We start from the raw sequence: 22,807 nt of genomic DNA on the forward strand, positions 1-22,807 counted from the left end.
GACTGGAGGGTAGCAGAATGGTGTGTGACTGGTGCCCAGGTGAGTGCTATACGGTATCAGAATGGTGTGTGACTGGTGCCCAGGTGAGCACTTTGGTTCGCTGGTGCGTGTGCTTCCCTGTGACATCGCCTGGCGGCACTCAGAGGTCTGGGGAAATACCAAGCTTTAGTCTAGCTTTCCTGCTACTTCATTTAGGAATACATATCGGCGGTGATTTGGATTCATGTCTCCAATGATTTCAAATCGCTTTTGCAAACAGCGGGGTTGGGCGTAAAGATGGGAAAAAAAAGTCTCCACAAGGGAAGGCAGGACTGGCCATTGAGCGTGTACGTTTGGGGCTGCACTACCCAGCCAAGCTTGTGAAATGTGTGTGGCTGAGGGAGCTCTCCTCCTCCTCCTGATCTAAAGCCAGCCCCACGTCCCACACTCCTTCCCCAGTGAGTGCAGACAGTGAAAAGGCCGGGTTTGCGCTGTAGCTTCTCAGTCTCCGCTCCCAGAGCCCCGGGCACGCCGTCGCTCTCCCAGGCCAGGCTTTCTATCCATGCATTCCAACTCCTGCCAGCCACCCCCCACCCCAGCTCTCCGCCTAGCACGGTCCTGAGCTGCCCGCACTTACCGCAGCTAAAAAAAAATCCTTTCCATCTTTTCTTTTGTAAACTTTATTCTTGTGTTTGACGAAAGGAAATCGCACCATTTCCAGAGCTTTCATTGAAGAACGGCTGAGAGGATCGCGTGTTGTTACCGCGTGAACGCCCCTCATTTCCAGAGACTGTGTGAAGTTATCCTCTTGTTTTGATTACAAAATAACAACTTGATCTGGATCTGCTCTCACAAGCCAAGGAGCCGGTGTGTTCCCAGGATGGGGATGCGGTGCTGTTGGAGAGTTCTGCTGGCGTGGATAGCTATAGCAGGTATCGCCGTGGAGAATATCTCTGGACAGCAGTATGCAAGAAAGTTGGAAGCTCAAAGATTCAACCCAAATGAAATGAGGACAGCGACCAACAGAGTGAGACGGAGAGGACAGCATGATATGTTGAGAGGGTATCTCCATAAATTCCTTTTAAAATCACAATGTGTATGGGTTTGAATCATTAATTTTGTTTAAGATGTACTTGGCTTGTGTTTTAGTGTAAAAGCTCATTCCTTACTGACCTGTCCCACATTAACTTTGACAGGAATTGTGCAGTGAGTGTATTCTTAGAGAGTTTCCGGATTGCAATCTTTTTCAATGTGTTTGTACCTAACAGTGGTCAGCGATAATACAGATGGTAGATCCCACCACTGAAAATGTCACCGTGTATTCTGAGGAAGGTCAGGGGAGGGTGTTTTGGGTATCTACTCGGCAAAACTGAGAAGCATCTTGACCTTAAGTGTTCGGTGACTATTCCACAGTTTTTCCAAAAGCGGTTAGACCTCAATCGACTCAATGCTTTGCGCGCACTTCAAAACTCCGAAGTGAATCATGTTTTCTTTAATAGTTTGTGTTTTTTTTCAAGCTTTAACAAGTACTTCCTTTACAATAAAATAATAAATCTTCACGGGATAAAGTCAAAGCCAGTGTTTTTTTTAATTGTGTGGGGGAAACCCCTAGACGATACATACAGTACAGAATACATAGACTTAGCTGCAATCGTTTTGAACAAAATAGGAAATCGTTTTATTTCGAAAAGACTGTTACTTTCCCTCTTCAGCAAAATTTTTGTGAGCGAAATTATTAGTTTACGAGTTTATAAATTAACATCTCTATTGCGAATTATTACATTTCTGCTAGCCTACAATATCCAGTATAGCGTATAGCGTTCCTTTCTGTAGCTTATACTCCGTTATTTGCCAAGTTTCCAATCCTCCGCATAAATTTGTATCACAGAAAATCATTTTGAAAAACTCTAACTTGATATAACATTTTTTCCACGTATATTTACTCTGTTGATTATTCTTAAAATAGAAATTAGTATTGCTTTTATTTGATCTGTGACAATTCTTGTCTTTCCATTGTAAAGTGTTTTGCTTAATGTTTAAATGGGTTGATTTTCAATGTTTGCATTACAGGCCAAATGTTTGTGGATCTCGATTTCACTCTTACTGTTGCCCCGGATGGAAAACTTTACCTGGTGGAAACCAGTGTATTGTCCGTAAGTCTAGCTCGTCCTAACAAGGGCCAGTTAATATTTTATACAATGGGATTATTACATGATGCAATGTAATATTTGAACACATGGCAATGTTTAAATAAAATGTACAGCTTGTAGGAACAAAACATCTGGACACAATAAATGGAAAATAGTTGTGACAAATATACAGTAGTAATAAAAACAGAAATTGCTGGAGAAACTCAGCAGGTCTGGCAGTATCTGTGGAGAGAGAAACAAAGTTAACTTAGCGTCTAATATGATTCCTTTTCAGAACATTTTGTATCGTACAATGGCTTTGCAATCTCTTGCATCTACCACTTTTGGTGCAAATGGAAAATTACTGTTTGTGGCATCGCAACCTATTCCTTCTATCAGCAGCAGTGACATAGGATGAAAGGAAGATCAAAACATTTGGAGTGCCAGGATATTGTTTGCTGTGCATCTTTTTTCGTTGGAGGAATGTAGACATTGTTGCTAATCCAGCATTTGTTGCCTTCGCCCAATTGTAAGCTTCCTTTTTGGAATGCTGCTTGTCCCCCTTTTGAGTCTTGGAGGTTGTGGGTGGCGGGGGGGGGGGGGGGGCGGTGGCGAGGTACGGTGGTGTGCAGATGCATTGTGGGTAAACGTGCAATACTTCCAGGAACGGAGTTCTAAGCTTTTGACCCAATGACAGTGACGGGATGCTGATATGTTTCCAAGACCAGATGTTGTGTGGTCTTGAGGTAAACTTGCAGTTTGTGGTGTCGTTAGAAGACACACGTTTGAAAAATTTGCTTTTGAAGGTGCCTAGGTGAGTTGTTGCAGTGTGTCTGGTAGATGGTAAACATCACTGCTATGGCACATTGGTTATGGAGATAGTGGATATTGAAGGTGATGGATGGGATGTCTGTTAAGTGGCCTGCTTTGTCCTCAATGGTGTCAAGCTTCTTGAATGCTGTTGCAGCTGTTCCCATCCATGCAAGTTGGGAGTAATCCAAGACACTCCTTATTTGTGACTTATAGATGTTGACTTAGCCACATGGTGGTGGGGTGGGTGTGGTGAACTGGGATAGGGAAGGAAGTGGGAGCTGGGATAGAGCAGGAGGTATGTTAGAGAGGAATGAAAGGAGAGCGTGTAGGCCAGTTAGGGAGATGGAGAGAGCAAGTGGGTGCAGAGTAGGAGCTGAGAGAGGACAGGGAGGTAGAAGGGTGGCACTGAGGACAGGGTGTAGAAAGGTGTGTAATTGTTGCCTAGGTGAGCATAACATTATTACTGGTGACTTTCGGCTCAGCAACATTGATTGGCATTTGCAGAACCTACTTGGGAACAGTCTGTTTTAGATCTTGTAATGTGTAACGGGGTAAAGTTATTAAAAGATCTCATAGTTAAGGGTTCTCCAGGGATAGTGATCTCAACATGTTAGACTTTCAAATTCAGCTTGAGGGCGAGCTAAAGAGCTAATAAAGAGGGAGAATTTTGATTATAAAAGTAAATTGACAAGTAATATAAAAGGAAACAGCACCACTCCTATGGATTTATGAAAGGAAAGAAGGTAGATCACTTAAATGTAAGACCCTTGGAGATTGAAACTGTGTTTTAAAACAGGAAATAGGAAAACGGCGAATAATTTAAACTCATATTTTGCATCAGTCTTCGTTATGGAAGTTGCTATAAACATCCTAAAGATAAGAAAGTGCAAATGGCAGGAAGGATTTTCTAAGAATCTCTATAATGAGGGATTAAGTATTTCATAACTTAATAATACTGAAGGTACATCTGTTCATAGAACCCAACAATGTACGTTTAAGAGTTTCAAAAGAGGTGGCAGCAGAAATAGTGGACACACTGGTCAAAATTAACCAGAATTCACTGGATTTTGGGATGGGTTTGATGGATTGGAAGAAAAATAATGTGATAACCCTATTCAAGAAGGGAAGGAGACAGAAAGCAGGAAACTATAAGCCAACTACTCTGATTTCTGTTGTTAGAAAAGTACTAGATTCCATTGCCAAGGATAAAACAACAGGAAATTTAGAAAAGCTTAACATAATCAGTCAGTCAATGTGATCTTGTGAAAAGGAAATCATGTTTGACAAATTTACCAGAAACTTTGAGGATATAACAAGCACAGTTAATACAACATAACAAATAGTTGGAAGCTATTTGGTTTTTCAGAAGGCATTCGATAAAGTGCCACATAGAAGACTATTGTACAAGATAGGAGCTCGTGACATTGAGAGTAACATACTTGCATGGTTTGAGGATTGGTTAACACATGGAAGACAGGATCAGGATTAACGGGTGTTTTTTAGATTGGAGAGGTATAACTAGTGAGTGCCACAAGGATTTGTCCTAGGGCCTCATTTACTATCTAAACTAATGACTAAGACAAAAGGATAGTGTGTGATATATCCAAATTTGCTGACATTAAAAATAGATGGGAGAGGATCAGGACTGACAGGCCAAATGGCAGCTCTGGTTTCTTATGACGTATCAAGAATTTTCACAGACAGGCAGAATCCTAGGGTTATAATGCGGCTTTAGAACATAGAACATAGAACGTAGAACAGTACAGCACAGAACAGGCCCTTCAGCCCACGATGTTGTGCCAACCATTGATCCTCATGTATGCACCCTCAAATTTCTGTGACCGTATGCATGTCCAGCAGTCTCTTAAATGACCCCAATGACCTTGCTTCCACAACGGCTGCTGGCAACGCATTCCGTGCTCTCGCAACTCTCTGTGTAAAGAACCTGCCTCTGACATCCCCTCTATACTTTCCTCCAACTAGCTTAAAACTATGACCCCTCGTGCTAGCCATTTCTGCCCTGGGAAATAGTCTCTGGCTATCAACTCTATCTATGCCTCTCATTATCTTGTATACCTCAATTAGGTCCCCTCTCCTCCTCCTTTTCTCCAATGAAAAAAGTCCGAGCTCAGTCAACCTCTCTTCATAAGATAAGCCCTCCAGTCCAGGCAGCATCCTGGTAAACCTCCTCTGAACCCTCTCCAAAGCATCCACATCTTTCCTATAATAGGGCGACCAGAACTGGATGCCCTATTATAGGATTGGGCTTTATTCCCATCTGTTTAGTAACAACAAAATAAATAATAGAAGAAATATTTTCTTGTTCTCAGATAAAACTGGTTGAGATTTAAATTCACAATAATGGTCTCTTGATCATAGCAGAATATATTTTCCCAGTAATTAGAAATGTATAGTAACACTGTTGCTGAAGTAATTCAAGGGATAAACCATTCAGTAAAATATTAACATTCTCAGCATGGCAAAATTGACACGTGGATATATCTGAGGGCCCTTGGTGTGAAGTGGCATCTTCAGAATAGATGAGGAAGAGATGGAGCTGGAGGAACTGAGAGAATGGAATAGAACCTTTACAGGGAGCAGGGTGTGAGGATGTATAGTCAAGGTAACTGTGAGAGTTGGTGGGTTTGTAGTGGAAGTTGGTGGCCAGTCTATCCCTGGAAATGGAAACAGTGATGGTAAGGAAGGGAGGACTCAGAGATAGACCAAGTGAAGCTGAGGACAAGGTGGAAATTGGAAGTGAAATTGATACATTGTTCCAGTTCAGAATGATAGAAGGAAGCAGTTTTAACGACATAATCAATGTACCAGAAAAAGAATTTTGGGTGGGGGCCCAAGAAGGATTAGAACAAGGAACATTCCTCATACTCTGCAAAGAAACAGTCATAACTGGGCCTATGGCCATACCTTTGACCTGAACAAAGTGAGGGCAGTTAAAAGAGAAAGTGAAGCTGAGCTTGGTCAGGCAGAGAAGGGTCATGGTGGAGGACGGAGTCAGTTCAAGGCTCCTGTACTCAACTCCTTACACAATGAAGGTCAACATACTGTTTGCCTACTTAACTGTTTGCTGCAAATGCATGTTCACTTTCAGTGACTGGTGTTCATGACAACCAGGTCCTGTTATACACTGATGTTTCTCCATTTATTGCCATTTAAATAATACTCTGCCCCTTCCCAGTAGACTAGCAAATTGTTTTTCATGTCCTCAGACTGAGTTTATCCCTACCCTAAAAGGGGATTGTAGCAGTTAAAAAACAACCCTATTGTAAGCAGTTGTGCAGATGGTCCCAGACAACATGATGATCAGTGGTGAGATTTGCCCACACTAAGACTCTAACATTCCATTCTTGCAATGTATTATTGTAGAAAGATTAAATTGAGTCTCCTGGTCTAGAAGTTGTAGGGTGAAAATACTTCTGTCTTTGTTCCATACCTTTAAATCCATGGCAATTACCTCATTCAGGTCATTTGATTGCATTGTTTCTGATTGGGATGTGGTGGTTTCCTTTAATAGTTTTCGTAATTCTCAGTGATCCCTTCAATTAGCTTCATATGCTCTGCATGAACTATAGCTGCTTCTAACGAGTTTTGAGAAGATTTGTAGCTCAGGTTGAGGTTCTGGATGTGAGTTTGCTTGCTGAGCTGGAAGGTTAGTTTTCATACGTTTCGTCACCATTCTCGGTAACATCATCAGTGAGACTCCAACGAAGCGCTGGTGTTATGTCCCGCTTTCTATTTATCTGGTTAGGTTTCCTTGGGTTGGTGATGTCATTTCCTGCGTTGGTGATGTCATTTCCTGTTCTTTTGCTCAGGGGATGGTAGATTGGCTCCAAATCAATGTGTTTGTTGATGGAGTTCCGGTTGGAATGCCATGCTTCTAGGAATTCTCGTGCATGTCTCAGTTTGGCTTGTCCTAGGATAGATGTGTTGTCCCAATCAAAGTGGTGTCCTTCCTCATCTGTATGTAAGGATACGAGTGATAGTGGGTCATGTCATTTTGTGGCTAGTTGATGTTCATGTATCCTGGTGGCTAGCTTTCTGCCTGTTTGTCCAATGTAGTGTTTGTCACAGTTCTTGCAAGGTATTTTGTAGATGACGTTTGTTTTGTTTGTTGTCTGTATAGGGTCTATTAAGTTCATTAGCTGCTGTTTTAGTGTGTAGGTGGGTTTGTGGGCTACCCTGATGCCAAGAGGTCAGAGTAGTCTGGCAGGCATTTCGGAAATGTCTATTATGTTGGGGGGAGTGGTTATGGTTTCTGGGCCCGTTTTAGTCTTCGGTGTAGCTCCTTGGCTAATCTGTATTTTGGTGTTCCAGGTAACGAGACTATGGGTCTGAGGGGGGCTCCTCGTTTGTGAATTTTGAGTAGTCCATAGAAGCGTGGTGTGTAGGATACATGAACATCAACTAGCCACAAAAAGACATGACCCACTATCACTAGTATCCTTACATACAGATGAGAAAGGACACCACTTTGATTGGGACAACACATCCATCCGAGGACAAGCCAAACAGACATGCACGAGAATTCCTAGAAGCATGGCATTCCAACCGGAACTCCATCAACAGACGCATTGATTTGGAGCCAATCTACCATCCCCTGAGAAAAAGAACAGGAAATGACATCACCAATGCATGAAATGACATCACCAATCCAAAGAAATCTAAACAGATAAATAGCAAGTGGGACATAACACCAGCGCTTCGTCGGAGGCTCACTGCTGATGTTACCTAGAATGGTGACTGATTATCTGGGTATAAACCTTCCAGCTCAGTGAACCAGCTTACATCTGGAACAAAATAAAGACCCACTCTCTTGTGGACCGAGAGGAGGAGAGCGCTGTGTTGGAGGTGAAAGGAAGACGTCGGGTTGGCTGTGCACCCTTGCAACCAGTGGATCTTAATGCTGGCTTCGGCCTAACGCTGGTTCAGGGGAGCAGCCAACCTGCAACGATGGCTGCGGCAAGTGCTCGTGCCCCAGGTCAGGGGGTCTGGAACACCATCCGTGTTTCCGTGAAGAAGGTGAATGAAGGTGCACCTGTGGACCGCACCTTCTTCGTGAAGAGGGTCCTGTTGGACTGTTGTGGGTTCGCTGCTGCGGACATTTACTGCCTGCAGGATTTCCCTGGAGGAGGTTTTTATGATGTGACCTTCAGGAGTGCCAAGCTTTGCGAGCGCTGCCTGGCGGTTTTCAAGGAGAAAGGAGGTGAGGGCCCCCTCTCTGTATTGACTGCTGTCCCGCTGTTCGTGATGCCAGCGCAGAGGAGCCGTATGGTGACTGTACACATGTACAACCCGCATGTGCCAGCAGTTGATGTCCTGACCTTCCTTGGAAGGTACGTGAAGGTGGAAGGGGACCTAACTGACATCATGGACCCCTCTGGCATCTGGACGAGTAAGAGGCAGGTCAAGGTGACGCTGAGGATGGGCGCGGACGGGAACATCGTACACCCACCATCCAGCTTCGCGATCGGCGGGAGCAAGGGCTACCTGACCTATGCAGGGCAACCTAAAGTCTGCCATGCCTGTGGTAGGTCAGGTCATGTGGCGGCCGACTGCAAAGCCACCATCTGCAGGAACTGCAGGGAGGAGAGACACCTTGCAAAGGATTGCCCACGAGAAAAACGCTGCAACCTTTGCGAGGAAGCGGGCCACCTCGATAGGGCATGCACGCGGCAGGGGACCACCTACGCCCAGGTCGCCGGCAGGGGCAATGCGGGGCAAGCCCCCCCCAAGGGAGAGGAAGGCACCAGGGCCCTGCAAGGACCCCACTAATGTGCAGGAGGGCCAGGTCATGCAGGAGGGCCCAGCCCCGCAGGATGGGCCCGAGGCCAGCAAAGCACCCCTGCAGGCTCCGCTCCCCTCCGACAACCCGGAGCCGATGTAGGCGGCGACAGGCGACCCAGGGGAGTGGACGACGGTCCGGAAAGCGAGGAGGAAGGTGCATCGACGGGCCCAGGAACCACAACCATCAGGTGGGAAGAGGCAGCTACAGGGGGGCTATAAGAGCTCCTCTGACGAGGGAGATTTGGAGGAGGCCCGCCCAAAGCAGAAGCTAAAGATCTCAAGGGAGAAGGAAAGCAGCAGCCCACTTCCAGGTGATGGAAGGAGTCCTGAGGCTCCCTCCAACACCCAGCCAAGTGCTGCTGGGGCCCTGGAGGGACTCCCGGAACTTCCAGGCGTGAAGGAGGAAATAGCACGTCCCCAGCCTGACCCAGAGCCAGACTCTCCTGCCTCCGTACCCCCGACGGGGGGATGCCGCCCGGAAGGCAGCACGGATGGTTTCCTGAGCTCGGAGAGCATCCAGCAGTTAGCCTGGGCAATGTGCATGAAGGGACAGATGGAGGGGCTGGACCTTGGACTTGGGGAGGGTACTGCGGTCACTGCCCACAATGGGGGTATGAGTTGCGAGCATTAATGTGCGCAGTGTCAAGTCCACCGCAAGATGTGTGTCCACGTTGGCCTACCTGACCACCGTCAAGGCGGACCTCCTGTTTCTGCAGGAGTGCGGGATACCGCACCTCGGCAGGAATGGGAAATGGTCCGGCGCCTGGACCGGTGGGACTTCAATTTGGTCGGGGGGTAACGACTGTTGCTCCTCGGTCCTGGCTATTCTGCTGCAGGGGCACAACTTCACCATCTCTCAAGTTCTGGAGGTGGTGGGGGGGGGCGCCTCCTAGTGGCTGACGTCACCTACAGGAACGCTCCCCTGAGGCTGATCAGCGTGTACGCCCCAGTGGTACGGAATGAGCGGTTGGCCGTCCTGCAGCGGCTTCCACCCCTGCTGGCAACGTCCAGGCCGGTCATCCTAGGCGGAGACTTCAGCTGCATCATCGATGCAGATGGAAGATCCGGCGTGGGGACAGCAGGTGGGGGGAGTCAACTGGACATCACGTCCAGATTCCTGATAGGCACGGTGAAGGACGCCAAGCTGCTCGATGTCTTCAGCACCCTCCAGATGGAGCGCAGCGGAGATACACCTGGTCGCGGCCAGACGGGTCTATTCGCTCAAGGATAGACTTCCTGTTTGTGTCACGGGCGTTCTCGGTCAGGTCCACCGGCGTCGAGCCGGTGTTCTTCTCTGACCACTGCCTCCTGCTGGCCGACTGTCACTTACAGGACGACCAGCCGGCCGGCAAGGGGAGGTGGAAGCTCAACACGACTCTGTAGACCCCAGAGAATGTCGAGGAGCTTAAGCGGGAGTACGCCGGTTGGAGAACCATGAAACCCCTCTTTGAGTCTCCAGGCGACTGGTGGGAGACAGTGAAGGAGAACATCAAGAGGTTCTTTGTCCTCAAGGGTGTTCGGAAGGCGAGAGAGAGGCGGGGAAAGTTGTCGCGACTCCAGAAAAGGGTGCAGAACCTGCTCCTTCTGCAGTTGATGGGGGTCGATGTCACGGAGGACCTCCGCGAGTTGAGAGGCCAGCAAGCCTCGCTCTTCGCCGCGGAGGCCTCCAGGATAATCTTCCGGTCCAGGGTCCGTTCCGTGGAGCAGGATGAGACGTGCTCTTGTTTCTTCTTTCAGAAGGTGCACAAAGAGAGCTCTGTGCTTAGCCGGCTGAAGGAGGACGACGGCTCAGTGACGTCGTCTCAGCCCGACATTTTGAGGATCAGCAGATCCTTCTATGCCGGATGCTGCAATGTGAACCCCACGGACAGCACGGCCTCCGAGTCATTCCTGTCGTCTATCACGGAGGTCTTAGACGATGGCACGAGGGAGTGGCTGGACCGGCCGATATCCCTGGATGACCTGACCAGAGCCCTCAAGTCCTTGGAGAGGAATAAGACTCCCGGGAACGAAGGCTTACCGGTCGAGCTGTATTCCGCTCTGTGGGACCTGGTCGGCTAGGACCTGCTGGAGGTGTACAATAGTGTGCTTCGGGCAGGGGAAATGTGCAAGTCCATGAGGAAGGGCATCATCACCCTCATTTACAAGAGGAAGGGGGAGAGGGAAGAAATTGAGAATTGGCGTCCCATTTCACTATTGAACGTGGACTACAAAATCCTGGCCAAGGTCATAGCCAACCGGGTCAGGTCTGTCCTGGAGTCGGTGATTCACCCTGACCAAACCTGTGCTGTGCCGGGCAGGAAGATCGCTGAGAGCCCCGCGCTCATCAGGGATACAATCACCTATGTGCGGGACAGGCCGGTGGACACCTGCATCGTCAGCCTGGACCAGGAGAAGGCCTTCGACAGGGTCTCTCATGCTTACATGAGGGACGTCCTCTCCAAATTGGGGTTCGGGGAGGGCATCCGCAATTGGATCCGGCTGCTCTACGCCAACATCGTTAGCACAGATTCGATCAACGGGTGGGAATCAGACAGTTTTCCTGTTAGATCTGGAGTCAGGTAGGGCTGCCCGCTCTCTCCTGCCTTGTTCGTGTGCTGTGTGGAGCCCTTTGCCGCATCCATCAGGAAGGACGTGAGCCTGAAGGGCGTGACTACCCCAGGCAGCGGAGGCCTTCAGGACAAGACCTCCCTGTACATGGACGACGTCGCCGTCTTCTGCACCAATCGTCGGTCGGTGAGTAGACTATTGGACATTCGCGGCCAGTTTGAACTGGCCTTGGGTGCCAAAGTCAATAGGGGTAAGAGCGAGGCCATGTTGTTTGGGAACTGGGACGACCGCTCCTTCATCCCCTTCACCGTCAGGACAGACTACCTGAAGGTTCTGGGTGTTTGGTTTGGTGGAGCTGGCGCGTGCACTAAGACTTGTGAGGAGTGTATCACCAAATTGAAGCAGAAGCTGGGCAGGTGGACGCTCCGGTCCCTCTCCATCGCAGGTAAGAACCTGGTTGTCAGGTATGAGGGGCTTTCGGTACTGTTGTATGTGGCACAGGCCAGGCCTATTCCCTGGACCTATGCTGCTGCGGTCATCCGGGCCATCTTCCACTTCATTTGGGGGTCGAGGATGGATCGGGTCCACAGGGACACCATGTGCAAAGACCTGGAAAATCGGGGAAAGGACGTACTGAACGCCACCCTCGCGCTGACGACTACCTTTGTGTGCGATGCATCAAGCTGTGAGTCGATCCTCAGTACGCAAACACCAAGTGTCACTACTTACTGAGGTTCTACCTGTCCCCGGTGTTGCGAAGGATGGGCCTGGCCTCGTTGCCGCGGAACGCTCCGAATAGTTGGACCGTCCCGTACCACCTGTCCTTCGTGGAGAAATTTTTGAAAGGAAACACCTTTGACGACAAGGCCGTCAGGCAGTGGTCAGCACGTAGTATCCTCGAGACCCTTCGGGAAAAGGAGAGGGTGGATCCCGTCATGTGGTTCCCCACGCAGACTGCCAAAGTTGTTTGGCAGAATGCCTCATCGCCAGAACTTTCAAACAAGCACAAGGACATTGCTTGGCTGGCGGTGAGAGGGGCTCTGCCAGTGAGATCCTTTATGCATGCCTGGAATCTCTGCGCCATCGCACGCTGCCCTCGAGGTGGCTGCGGGGTGGACGAGACTGTCGATCACCTCCTTCTGGAGTGTGCCTATGCGCAGGAGGTCTGGAGGGGGATGCAGTGGTATTTGTCGAGGATCGTTCCGAGCAGCTCCATGACGCGGAACTCCGTGCTCTACAGGCTGCTTCCCAGGACGCACACCAAGACCAACATCAACTGCACCTGGAGGACCATCAATGCGGTGAAAGACGCTCTTTGGTCTGCCCGCAACTTGCTGGTCTGCCAGCTGAAAGAACTGACCCCGACCGAGTGTTGCAGACTGGCTCACTCCAAGGTCCAGGACTACGTGCTGAGGGACGCGCTCAAGCTTGGGGCAGCCGCCGCCAAGGCACAGTGGGGAAAGACCACGGTATGAAACCCCTCGTCCAGAATAGGAAAAAGGGCCCTATCTGGTAACTGGGCCCTGCCGGCACCTTCCCCAACTGGTCAGGTGGCCAACTGAGACTGCGCGGGGAGACGACTGCCAGGGTATTTTCTTTGCTTTGTTTTTTTTTTCTTTGTGTTTTTTCCTTTAGTTGGTGTACGTACCCCCTGGGTAACCCGGTGCGGCTTGCATGACTGGGTAGATGTGTAAATATGTTTTATTTTTTGTACATCTTATGAATAAAGTATATTTTTTCAAATAAAAAAAAGTGACGAAACGTCTGAAAACTAACCTTCCAGCTCAGTGAGCAAACTCACATCCATTGATGCTTCTTTTAGCAAGATTCTTAACCTTTGACAAGTAGTGTAAGCAAATTATTTATGTAACTTTAAGACAAATTGTTACTTTTCTGTCTGCTACTTAACAAGTGGCGCCATTAATATTTATCCAATGCTGGAGAAAACATATTGGCTTTGTTCAGGAAATGCAGTAATGTCCTGACTGGGTGAACTGCAGATCAACTGGCCTACCAAATATAATTGCCTTTAAGTGTTCTATGTCAAGTTTTATTTGTGTCTTTTTCACAAAAAGTTTGCTGAACATTGTTGTAATCTCACTGGAGACTTGTAAAATGGCCTGCTGCAGCTATTCTATGTGAGGTAACAGTTCTGTTTCCTGAGCCAAGTGTGTTGTCATCATCAAACCTAAAGCGAGCAATACATTTATATTCCTTAGCTTTACATTGATTATATTTACTCTTCTATTGTATTATAACATGCAATATTTATTGAACCAAGGTAACTGTAACTAATCCACAACACCTATTGTTGAGCACAAATACTATCTAACATTGAAAAGTATCCACGAGCAATGCATTCATCACAAGGCTAAAGCTCCTTTCATCAGTACCATGTACTTGGATCATCATGGACTTTCTCGATTCCCTCACATTTCCCTGTGGAATGTATCATTTTGTACCCAGTGATAATGGGAACTGCAGATGCTGGAGAATCCAAGATAATAAAGTGTGAAGCTGGATGAACACAGCAGGCCAAGCAGCATCTCAGGAGCACAAAAGCTGACGTTTTGGGCCTAGACCCTTCATCAGAGAGGGGGATGGGGAGAGGGAACTGGAATAAATAGGGAGAGAGGGGGAGGCGGACCAAAGATGGAGAGAAAAGAAGATAGGTGGAGAGGAGAGTATAGGTGGGGAGGTAGGGAGGGGATAGGTCAGCGCAGGGAAGACGGACAGGTCAAGGAGGTGGGATGAGGTTAGTAGGTAGGAGATGGAGGTGCGGCTTGGGGTGGGAGGAAGGAATGGGTGAGAGGAAGAACAGGTTAGGGAGGCAGAGACAGGCTGGGTGGGGGAAGGGGAAGAGCTGGGCTGGTTGTGTGGTGCAGTGGGGGAAGGGGACGAACTGGGCTGGTTTTGGGATGCGGTGGGGGAATGGGAGATTTTGAAGCTGGTGAAGTCCACATTGATACCATTGGGCTGCAGGGTTCCCAAGCGGAATATGAGTTGCTGTTCCTGCAACCTTCGGGTGGCATCATTGTGGCACTGCAGGAGGCCCATGATGGTCATGTTATCTAAAGAATGGGAGGGGGAGTGGAAATGGTTTACAACCGGGAGGTGCAGTTGTTTATTGCGAGCCAAGCGGAGGTGTTCTGCAAAGCCGTCCCCAAGCCTCCGCTTGGTTTCCCCAATGTCGAGGAAGCCACACCGGGTACAATGGATACAGTATACCACATTGGCAGATGTGCAGGTGAACCTCTGCTTAATATAGAAAGTCATCTTGGGGCCTGGGATAGGGGTGAGGGAGGAGGCGTGGGGGCAAGTGTATCACTTCCTGCGGTTGCAGGGGAAGGTGCGGGGTGTGGTGGGGTTGGAGGGCAGTGTGGAGCGAACAAGGGAGTCACAGAGAGAGTGGTCTCTCCGGAAAGCAGACAGGGGTGGGGATGGAAAAATATCTTGGGTGGTGTGGTCGGATTGTAGATGGCGGAAGTGTCGGAGGATGATGCGTTGTATCTGGAGGTTGGTGGGGTGGTGTGTGAGAACGAGGGGGATCCTCTTTGGGCGGTTGTGGCGGGGGTGGGGTGTGAGGGATGTGTTGCGGGAGACACGGTCAAGGGCGTTCTCGACCACTCTGCAGGGAAAATTGTGGTCCTTGAAGAACTTGGACATCTGGGATGTGCGGGAGTGGAATGCCTCATCGTGGGAGCAGATGCGGCGGAAGCAGAGGAATTGGGAATAGGGGATGGAATTTTTGCAGGAGGGTGGGTGGGAGGAGGTGTATTCTAGGTAGCTGTGGGAATCGGTGGGCTTGAAATGGACATCAGTTACAATCTGGTTGCCTGAGATGGAGACTGAGAGGTCCAGGAAGGTGAGGGATGTGCTGGAGATGGCCCAGGTGAACTTGAGGTTGGGGTGGAAGGTGTTGGTGAAGTGGATGAACTGTTCGAGCTCCTCTGGGGAGCAAGAGGCAGCGCTGATGCAGTCATCAATGTAACGGAGGTAGAGATGTGGTTTGGGACCTGTGTAGGTGCGGAAGGGGGTCTGCTCCATGTAACCTACAAAGAGGCAGGCATGGTTGGGGCCCATGCGGTTGCCCATGGCCACCCCCTTAGTCTGTAGGAAGTGGGAGGAATCGAAAGAGAAGTTGTTGAGGGTGAGGACGAGTTCGGCTAGGCGGATGAGGGTGTCGGTGGAGGGGGACTGGTCGGGCCTGCGGGACAGGAAGAAGCGGAGGGCCTTGAGGCCATCTGCATGCGGAATACAGATGTATAGGGACTGGAGTCCATGGTGAAAATGAGGTGTTGGGGTCTAGGCCCGAAACGTCAGCTTTTGTGCTCCTGAGATGCTGCTTGGCCTGCTGTGTTCATCTAGTTTCACACTTTATTATCATTTTGTACCCTGTTTGTTTGGTTTGGGCAGTTCACTGTGTAACAAAATGTAGAATCGCACTTAAGGCTCCTATTAATTCAGCTTTGAGCATTTCATGAATCAATTTGCCCAATACCTGTGTTGTTTTTCAAATGTTGCCATCTCCTGTAATAGCAGGCTCTGTTGCAGGTGCTCACATTTTTATTCTGCCTGCCGTTCATTCTCTATTTGTAATGACGCCTGCATTCAGCATCTGAATGATTTCCAAATTCAGGAAATCATTGAATTTTCTACACTTTTGTGTCATTGTGAAGAGTCTCATTTGTTCCTTGAAGATTGGAGGAAACAGCATATTCCCAACGAAATTGTTAAGGCAGCACATCTGATTCAACAGTGGCTTTACTTCAACACTAGTTGGATCTGGAACCTGCCCATTTGAGACATCTTAGCCAGTCACTTAAATACTAGTGCAGACTCAGGCATCTCTAATTTACTTCCCCCAAGTTTTGGTGGTGATTCTAGTTTAGGAACATCTTGTGCTTGCAATTTAGTAACTGCTGGATCTCTTGTCATTCTCACAAATCAGCCTTGATGTTTCATCATTGGAGCTGTTTATGCTGCGGTATGAACAGGACAGACCTCTGTAGACATTCTGTGGATCTTGCGCATTGATCATTGTCAGATTGACCATGAAGAACTGATTGGGTATCAACATTGAATTTCCTGCACAGAATTAGAACATAGAACAGTACAGCACAGTACAGGCCCTTCAGCCCATGATGTTGTGCCGACTATTATCCTACTAAGATCAATCTACCCTGCATACCCTACATTTTACTGTCCTCCATGTACCGATCCAAGAGTCACTTAAAAGTCTCTAAATTAACTGATTCCACTACCACTTCTGGAAGCTCATTCCACACGCCCGCCACTCTCTTGTGAAGAACCAACCACTGACATCTCCCCTATACCTTCCTCCAATCACCTTTAAATTGTGACCTGTCGTAATAATCATTTCCGCCCTGGGAAAAAGTTTCTGACTATCCACTCTAACTAAGCCTCTCATCACCTTGTAAACCTCAATCAAGCCACCTCTCAACCTTGTTCGCTCCAATGAGAAAAGCCCTAACTTCCTCAACCTTTCTTCATAAGACCTGTCCTCCAATCCAAGTAGCATCCTGGTATCAGTGATAATGGGAACTGCAGATGCTGGAGAATCCAAGATAATAAAATGTGAGGCTGGATGAACACAGCAGGCCTAGCAGCATCTCAGGAGCACAAAAGCTGATGTTTCGGGCCTAGACCCTTCATCAGAGAGGGGGATGGGGTGAGGGTTCTGGAATAAATAGGGAGAGAGGGGGAAGCGGACCGAAGATGGAGTTGAAGAGATTACAAGAGAGTTGCAGTGGGAGAGTGATTCCCTGAGGTTGGTCCGGAGGGAGGAGGGTAACTTCTTCAGGTTAGGCATCCCTGGAAGAGGCTTCGCAGTGAGGTTAAAATTGTATCAGTGATAATGGGAACTGCAGATGCTGGAGAATCCAGGATAATAAAATATGAGGCTGGATGAACATAGCAGGCCCAGCAGCATCTCAGGAGCACAAAAGCTGACGTTTTGGGCCTAGACCCTTCATCAGAGAGGGGGATGGGGTGAGGGTTCTGGAATAAATAGGGAGAGAGGGGGAGGCGGACCGAAGATGGAGCTGAAGAGATTACAAGAGCATCCTGGTAAATCTCCTCTGTACTATCTCCAAACCTTCCACATCTTTCCTATAATGAGTTGACCAGAACTGAACACAATATTCCAAGTGTGGTCTAACCAGAGTTTTATAGAGATGCAGCATAACATCAAGACTCTTAAATACAATGCCCCTACCATATTTCTGTTGTTGCCATTTTTAAACTGAGCTGATTGAGGTGGCAGTGTGGAGTCAGTGATGATTGGTCAAGCAGCCATCTGCTCCTGTTATCAATCAGTTTACATGGACAGAGATAATAGAGGTTCTCTATGGAGAATCTGAGATAACAAGGTGTGGAGCTGGATGAATACAGCAGGCCAAGCAGCATCTTAGGAGCAGGAAAGCTGATGTTTCGGGCCTAGACCCTTCATCAGAAATCAAGTTACATGGACACCCTTGCTGTCCATTACTCAGACATGGTGCTGCCCAGCAATGTTTGACAGCGTGTTGCCATCAGGTTTTGTACTGCAGACTCTGACAAACTGAGACGTTTCCTTGGCCAAACTGTTGTCTAGGCATTTCCTTATCAAAGACTATGTTGCTGTACCTGTACCATCTTTCTCAATCAGCTTCCTCCCAGTTCTAGCATTGAAATCCCAAAGGAGAACCCACTCATCTCCTTTTGGACAGATTGACGCTGGTTAGATCCTAAACTCTGTCAGTGACCTGCATTACACAGACTACACTTATGCAGGCTCACAGTTCACAGGCTGAGCTCCAAACCATTGCTAATGCATTCATGGAGGAGAGTGCAGCACAGTCTAAACATCTGCAGGAAAAAAAATCCTCTACTCCCCTGCTGCCACTGTAGAACACTCTCTCTCTCTCTCCCTGACCGCTCATGCCACCATTGCGATGCACAGATATCCACTAGAAACATACGTCATTTGTCTCTGTCAGCTAGTGTTTCAACCTCTGACATTTAACTAAAATCCCCACTGATTTGTATGAATTTCTTGGCAAAGATTGCCTAAGCTGGAGAGAGAAGTGCCACTATTTTGAGTGTCTCCAATTGGCCTGGTTGGAAGCCAAAGCAAACAGTGGAAAGCATGTGAGAAAGCCGAGGCACCGTCCTCCAGCTGGCCCCTTCAAACACCATCTGCCCCACCAGTGGCACAGAGTCAGGATCCAACACTGGACTTGTTGGTCACCTTAAAACTCTCAATCTGAAGTAGAAGTAATGCATCCTGAGCCCAGTCTGTAATGTATTCCTTCATGAAATGATGATATTTTTCCAAGCTGTAAGCCATATCTCGTAAGTATTTTATCCTCATTTTCCTTGTAGACTTTATCCAAGCACTCTGATAGAATTTGCGCACGCTCAATATTATCCAGCTGGTGGCAACAGGAATCAATCTTGCAGATAACTGTGTTTCTGATTTCACCTTTTATCGGAGGAGACAAGCAAAGAGCTGTACATTATTTTCTCCTTGATAAGAATTCATCCAGTGACACATATCCACTTCATTCTTCTACTGTTCTTGCGGTTCAGACTGAGAGAACATTGGAAGGATAACTTTAATTTACACTTCCTTTCTGCCAAGTCCCACAACACACAGGTTTTAATTTTCTGGCAGTTTTTCTTTAGTTTCCAACTGTTGAGCAACCATTCTCTACTACCATATTCTGCACAAGAAAATTAATTGAAAGTTAGAACAGGAGTCAATTTTGACAAAGTGATATGAGCTTTGTTAATAGAATTATGTCCCACATCAGAATGGGTAGATTGAACAGTGGCTGTGTACTTTAGCAGTGGTTGGGAAGAGAGGGAGAGCAGACACAAGCATGTTATTTCCCATCCTTCCCTGAAGTTGCAGGGCTGGGTTTCACATTTCGCCTGATGAGTGTTTTTAATGGGGTGGTGGAATGCAGTGACATGTAAAATATGTCAGGTAGTTAGCTTGTTGACTTCCTATCCACTTATGGATTCGTCTGCATGAAACAGTAGGTTGCTCAAATTACAAACATAGTTAATGGGTTATTGAGGTTGTAAAAAAGCCAATGGATCTGAATATTATGCTGTCTATGTTACAATGTGGTTGGTGTGGGTAGGCAGGATTTGGTGGACCTTTTTTTAACCCAAGATAACGAAGTGTGGAGCTGGATGAACACAGCAGGCCAAGCAGCATCTCAGGAGCACAAAGGTGACGTTTCGGGCCTAGACCCTTCATCAGAGAGGAGGGTCTCTGATGAAGGGTCTAGGCCCGAAATGTCAGCTTTTGTGCTCCTGAGATGCTGCTTAGCCTGCTGTGTTCATCCAGCTCCACACTTTGTTACCTCGGATTCTCCAGCATCTGCAGTTCCCATTATCACTTTTCTTAACCCAATTGGTTTAAGTGCAGGAAAAGAAGAGGCATGTCATTTGCTGGTAGACTGCAGTGGGCGTGGGGGGCATTGCAGAATTGCACTGGAAGGGGAAGATTACCCTGTATGCAACAGGATCCCTTCCCAAGATTTTGTCTTCCACTTTGTCACTTCCGACCTGGCTTCCAAGGCTGTCACTGTACCCCCTTCACTCCTTTCCTAAGCCTGGGACTTATTTGGGTCCAGCCTCCATTCCTGATTTTTGTCGGCCTCCTTGCCGGGCTCACGGGTAAGGTCTGGTGCTGTTGGGATTGCCGCAGAGTCATCAGCTGCCCTTGGGCCTGGGTCTTGCACAGCCCGAGCGGCAGAAATCTGAATACAAGTTGACACAGGGAAGCAGATGCATTTGTATTGTTTAGCACGCGAAAGGTTAACAAGTCCGCACTGATGTTTCACATAATATGGGACCTATAAAGAAACAAACTTCATGTTAACTGCATTAGCTGCTCACTGAAGAGACTCAATTAGTCTTCCACAAGCTTTTCCAACCAAGGCATAACCAGGAGGAGGTGCAAGCCCCAAGCTGCTGCCTCCAGCTCCATTCGATGAGGCTGTGATCCCACACACCTCGCAGGCAGTGGGGGTGGTAAAAGTGAAGGAGCCTGTGCATTTTGGATAATATTTCAGGCCAGTGGCCTTCCATCAGAGCTGAGTTGTAATCATCTTTCAGCAAGTTCTGAGGAAGGGGCTAGGGAAGACAAGGCAACGCAAAGGGCAGTGTCTGTGACTGGGTGGGACAAAGGAGAGATTGAATGACAAAATGAGTGATGTGTTCAGGAGAAATGGGGCAGCAATGAGACAAGAAAAAAATACAGCAATCTTAGATGAGCAGTAAGTGACAATGGTAGAATTATTACCAGCTGCTGGTCTCAGATAAAATGGTAAAACTAGATAAAAGTTATTGAACTCTCGGACTCATTTGGAAAGCTTGAAATTGTCTAACTGAAAAACAAACTGCTCTTCCTCATGCTTCTGTTGGGCTTCATTAACATTGAGTAGCAGGCTAAGGGTAGAGATGTTAGCTGGGAATGAAGAAACAAGTTGGAATGACAGGCTTAGGCTAAGGCCAGTTTATTTGTGGGCTGAACAGGGCAGGGTGATCACTCAATCTGTATTTGATCCAGACAGTGTAGAGGAGACCATACTATGAACAATGACTATTATATATTAAATTGAAGGAACAATAGATAACTTCCTACCCCAACAGCAGAGATTATTTGGAACTTTGTATGGTTGGGAAGGAGAAAGTAAAAGGACAGGTGTTTGATCACTTGCGCTTGTGAGGGGAGGTGCTATGTGGCCTTCTATCACAAATGTACTTAAGAATTTAAAAACCATTGATAAATTCAGCATTGATTCAGTAAAATGTTCCAAAATTTTTAATTGGTAATGGCCCAGATTTTTTGTTCAAAGCCAAATAAACATGCCAATATTCACCAAATCAAAGCTTACCCCTAAACTTGCTGTGGGATTTGGCATTGGAAGTTGCCATTGTGGTGAGTGGGAGAATTGGGCTTGCATTGAAAGAGAGGTGCTCCTTTGGGTTTGTGGAAGGTAGTTAGGGACAATTGTGTGAGAAAAAGCTGCTAGGCCTTGCAGAGAGAAGCTCTCCAGGAAAATGACCAAAACAACACCACCAAAATATGGTAAGATCAGCCAATGTGTCTTCTTATCTGATCAGAGTGAAGGATCCTTACACAGATTCTAAACCAGGAAGAGTAAGGTAGAATACTGAATTTAATGTCAAATTTTGTGCAGGAAGTGAAATAGAAGACAAGAAATCATAAAATCCTGACAACGTGGAAGCAGACCATTCAGCCCATTGTATCCGCACTAACCCTCCAAAGATCATCCCACCCAGACCCATCCCATCCCTGTAACCCTGCATTTCCCATAGCCAATCCACCTAGCCTCTGCGTCCCTGGACTCACTGAGCAATTTAGCATAGCCAGTCTACCTAATCTGCAAATTTTTTGGACTGTGGGAGGAACTAGAGCACCCAAACAAAACCCATGCAGAGAGTCACAGAGAGCTGGAATTGAACTCAGGTCCCTGGAGCTGTGAGGCAGTAGTGCTAACCACTGAGCCACTGTGCCAGCATTAAAAGAGACAAAGATAAAGTAAAAAACACATTTTATTTATAAAAGCTAAGTACTGAAGGTGCTGGGATTCTGAAATAAAGATACAAAACGCTGTAAGTGCCTAGTTAGTCTGATAGCACCTGTGGAGGAAGAGATTGGGTTAACAATTCAGCTTTATGACTTTTCACTGAAGTTTGATCTGTCTCCATAGATGCTGCATGTCCTGCTTAGGATTCCTCACATTTCATTTAAATTGTTTAATTTTTCATGAATTTAAACAATAATTAAAATCTGAAGGAATGAGAAACTGTGTGATAAAAGTTAATTTTTAGTTCCAAAGACGTTGTTTGTCGGAAACATTAGATGGAAAAAAATCATTTAGACTTGTTTGGACAAACCATAACATAATTTGGTGTGCCTATTGGATACAGTTAATAAGGATTACAACATCATACCTTTCCAACTATTTGTATATCACAACTTTCTGCAGGACACCAGTGTAGCACTGTTTTTGAGGAACAGGGAAACTTTGAGAGAAGCATTTTGACTTCTACATGTAACAGTGTATGGCCAGAGGGCAAGCATTGCTTTCCAATTTACTTCAAGAACTAGGGCATGTAGTCTGAGAATTAGAGCCAGATTGTACAAGAGAGATTTCACGAAGCACTTCTATTCACAAAGGGTGCTAGAGGTTTGGAACTCGCTTCCGTAAACAGCAGTATACACTTGATCAGTTATTAGTATTAAATCTGAATTTTATCATTTCTTCTTAAACAAAGGTGTTAAAGGATATGGACCAAAGCCATGTTACAGATCAGCCATAGTCTCACTGAATGGCAGAACAGGTTGGAGTGTCAGAATGGCCTCCTCTTGTTCCTATGTACTCCTTAATTATCGCAGTTATTAATGGTCTCATCAATAATTCTACCAGAAATCCCAAGAGACTGTATGGTTAGGTGAAGCAAACACTCCTCTGAGCATAATATTT

General features: G+C 47.1%; 1 protein-coding gene across 1 annotated transcript in view; it reads left to right on the plus strand.

The window, feature by feature from the left end:
• Nucleotides 1-427: 427 nt before the first annotated feature.
• Nucleotides 428-22,807, plus strand: part of LOC125450677 (fibrillin-2) — a 343,642-nt gene continuing 321,262 nt past the window's right edge. The window contains exons 1-2 of the mRNA XM_059642692.1: nt 428-1,041; nt 2,050-2,132. Of these exons, the coding sequence (XP_059498675.1) occupies nt 860-1,041; nt 2,050-2,132 (265 nt within the window). The 5' untranslated portion in view covers nt 428-859. The remainder of the gene's footprint in view (nt 1,042-2,049; nt 2,133-22,807) is intronic.

This window comes from Stegostoma tigrinum, chromosome 3, assembly GCF_030684315.1.
Source record: "Stegostoma tigrinum isolate sSteTig4 chromosome 3, sSteTig4.hap1, whole genome shotgun sequence".
NCBI classification, from domain to species: Eukaryota; Metazoa; Chordata; class Chondrichthyes; order Orectolobiformes; family Stegostomatidae; genus Stegostoma; species Stegostoma tigrinum.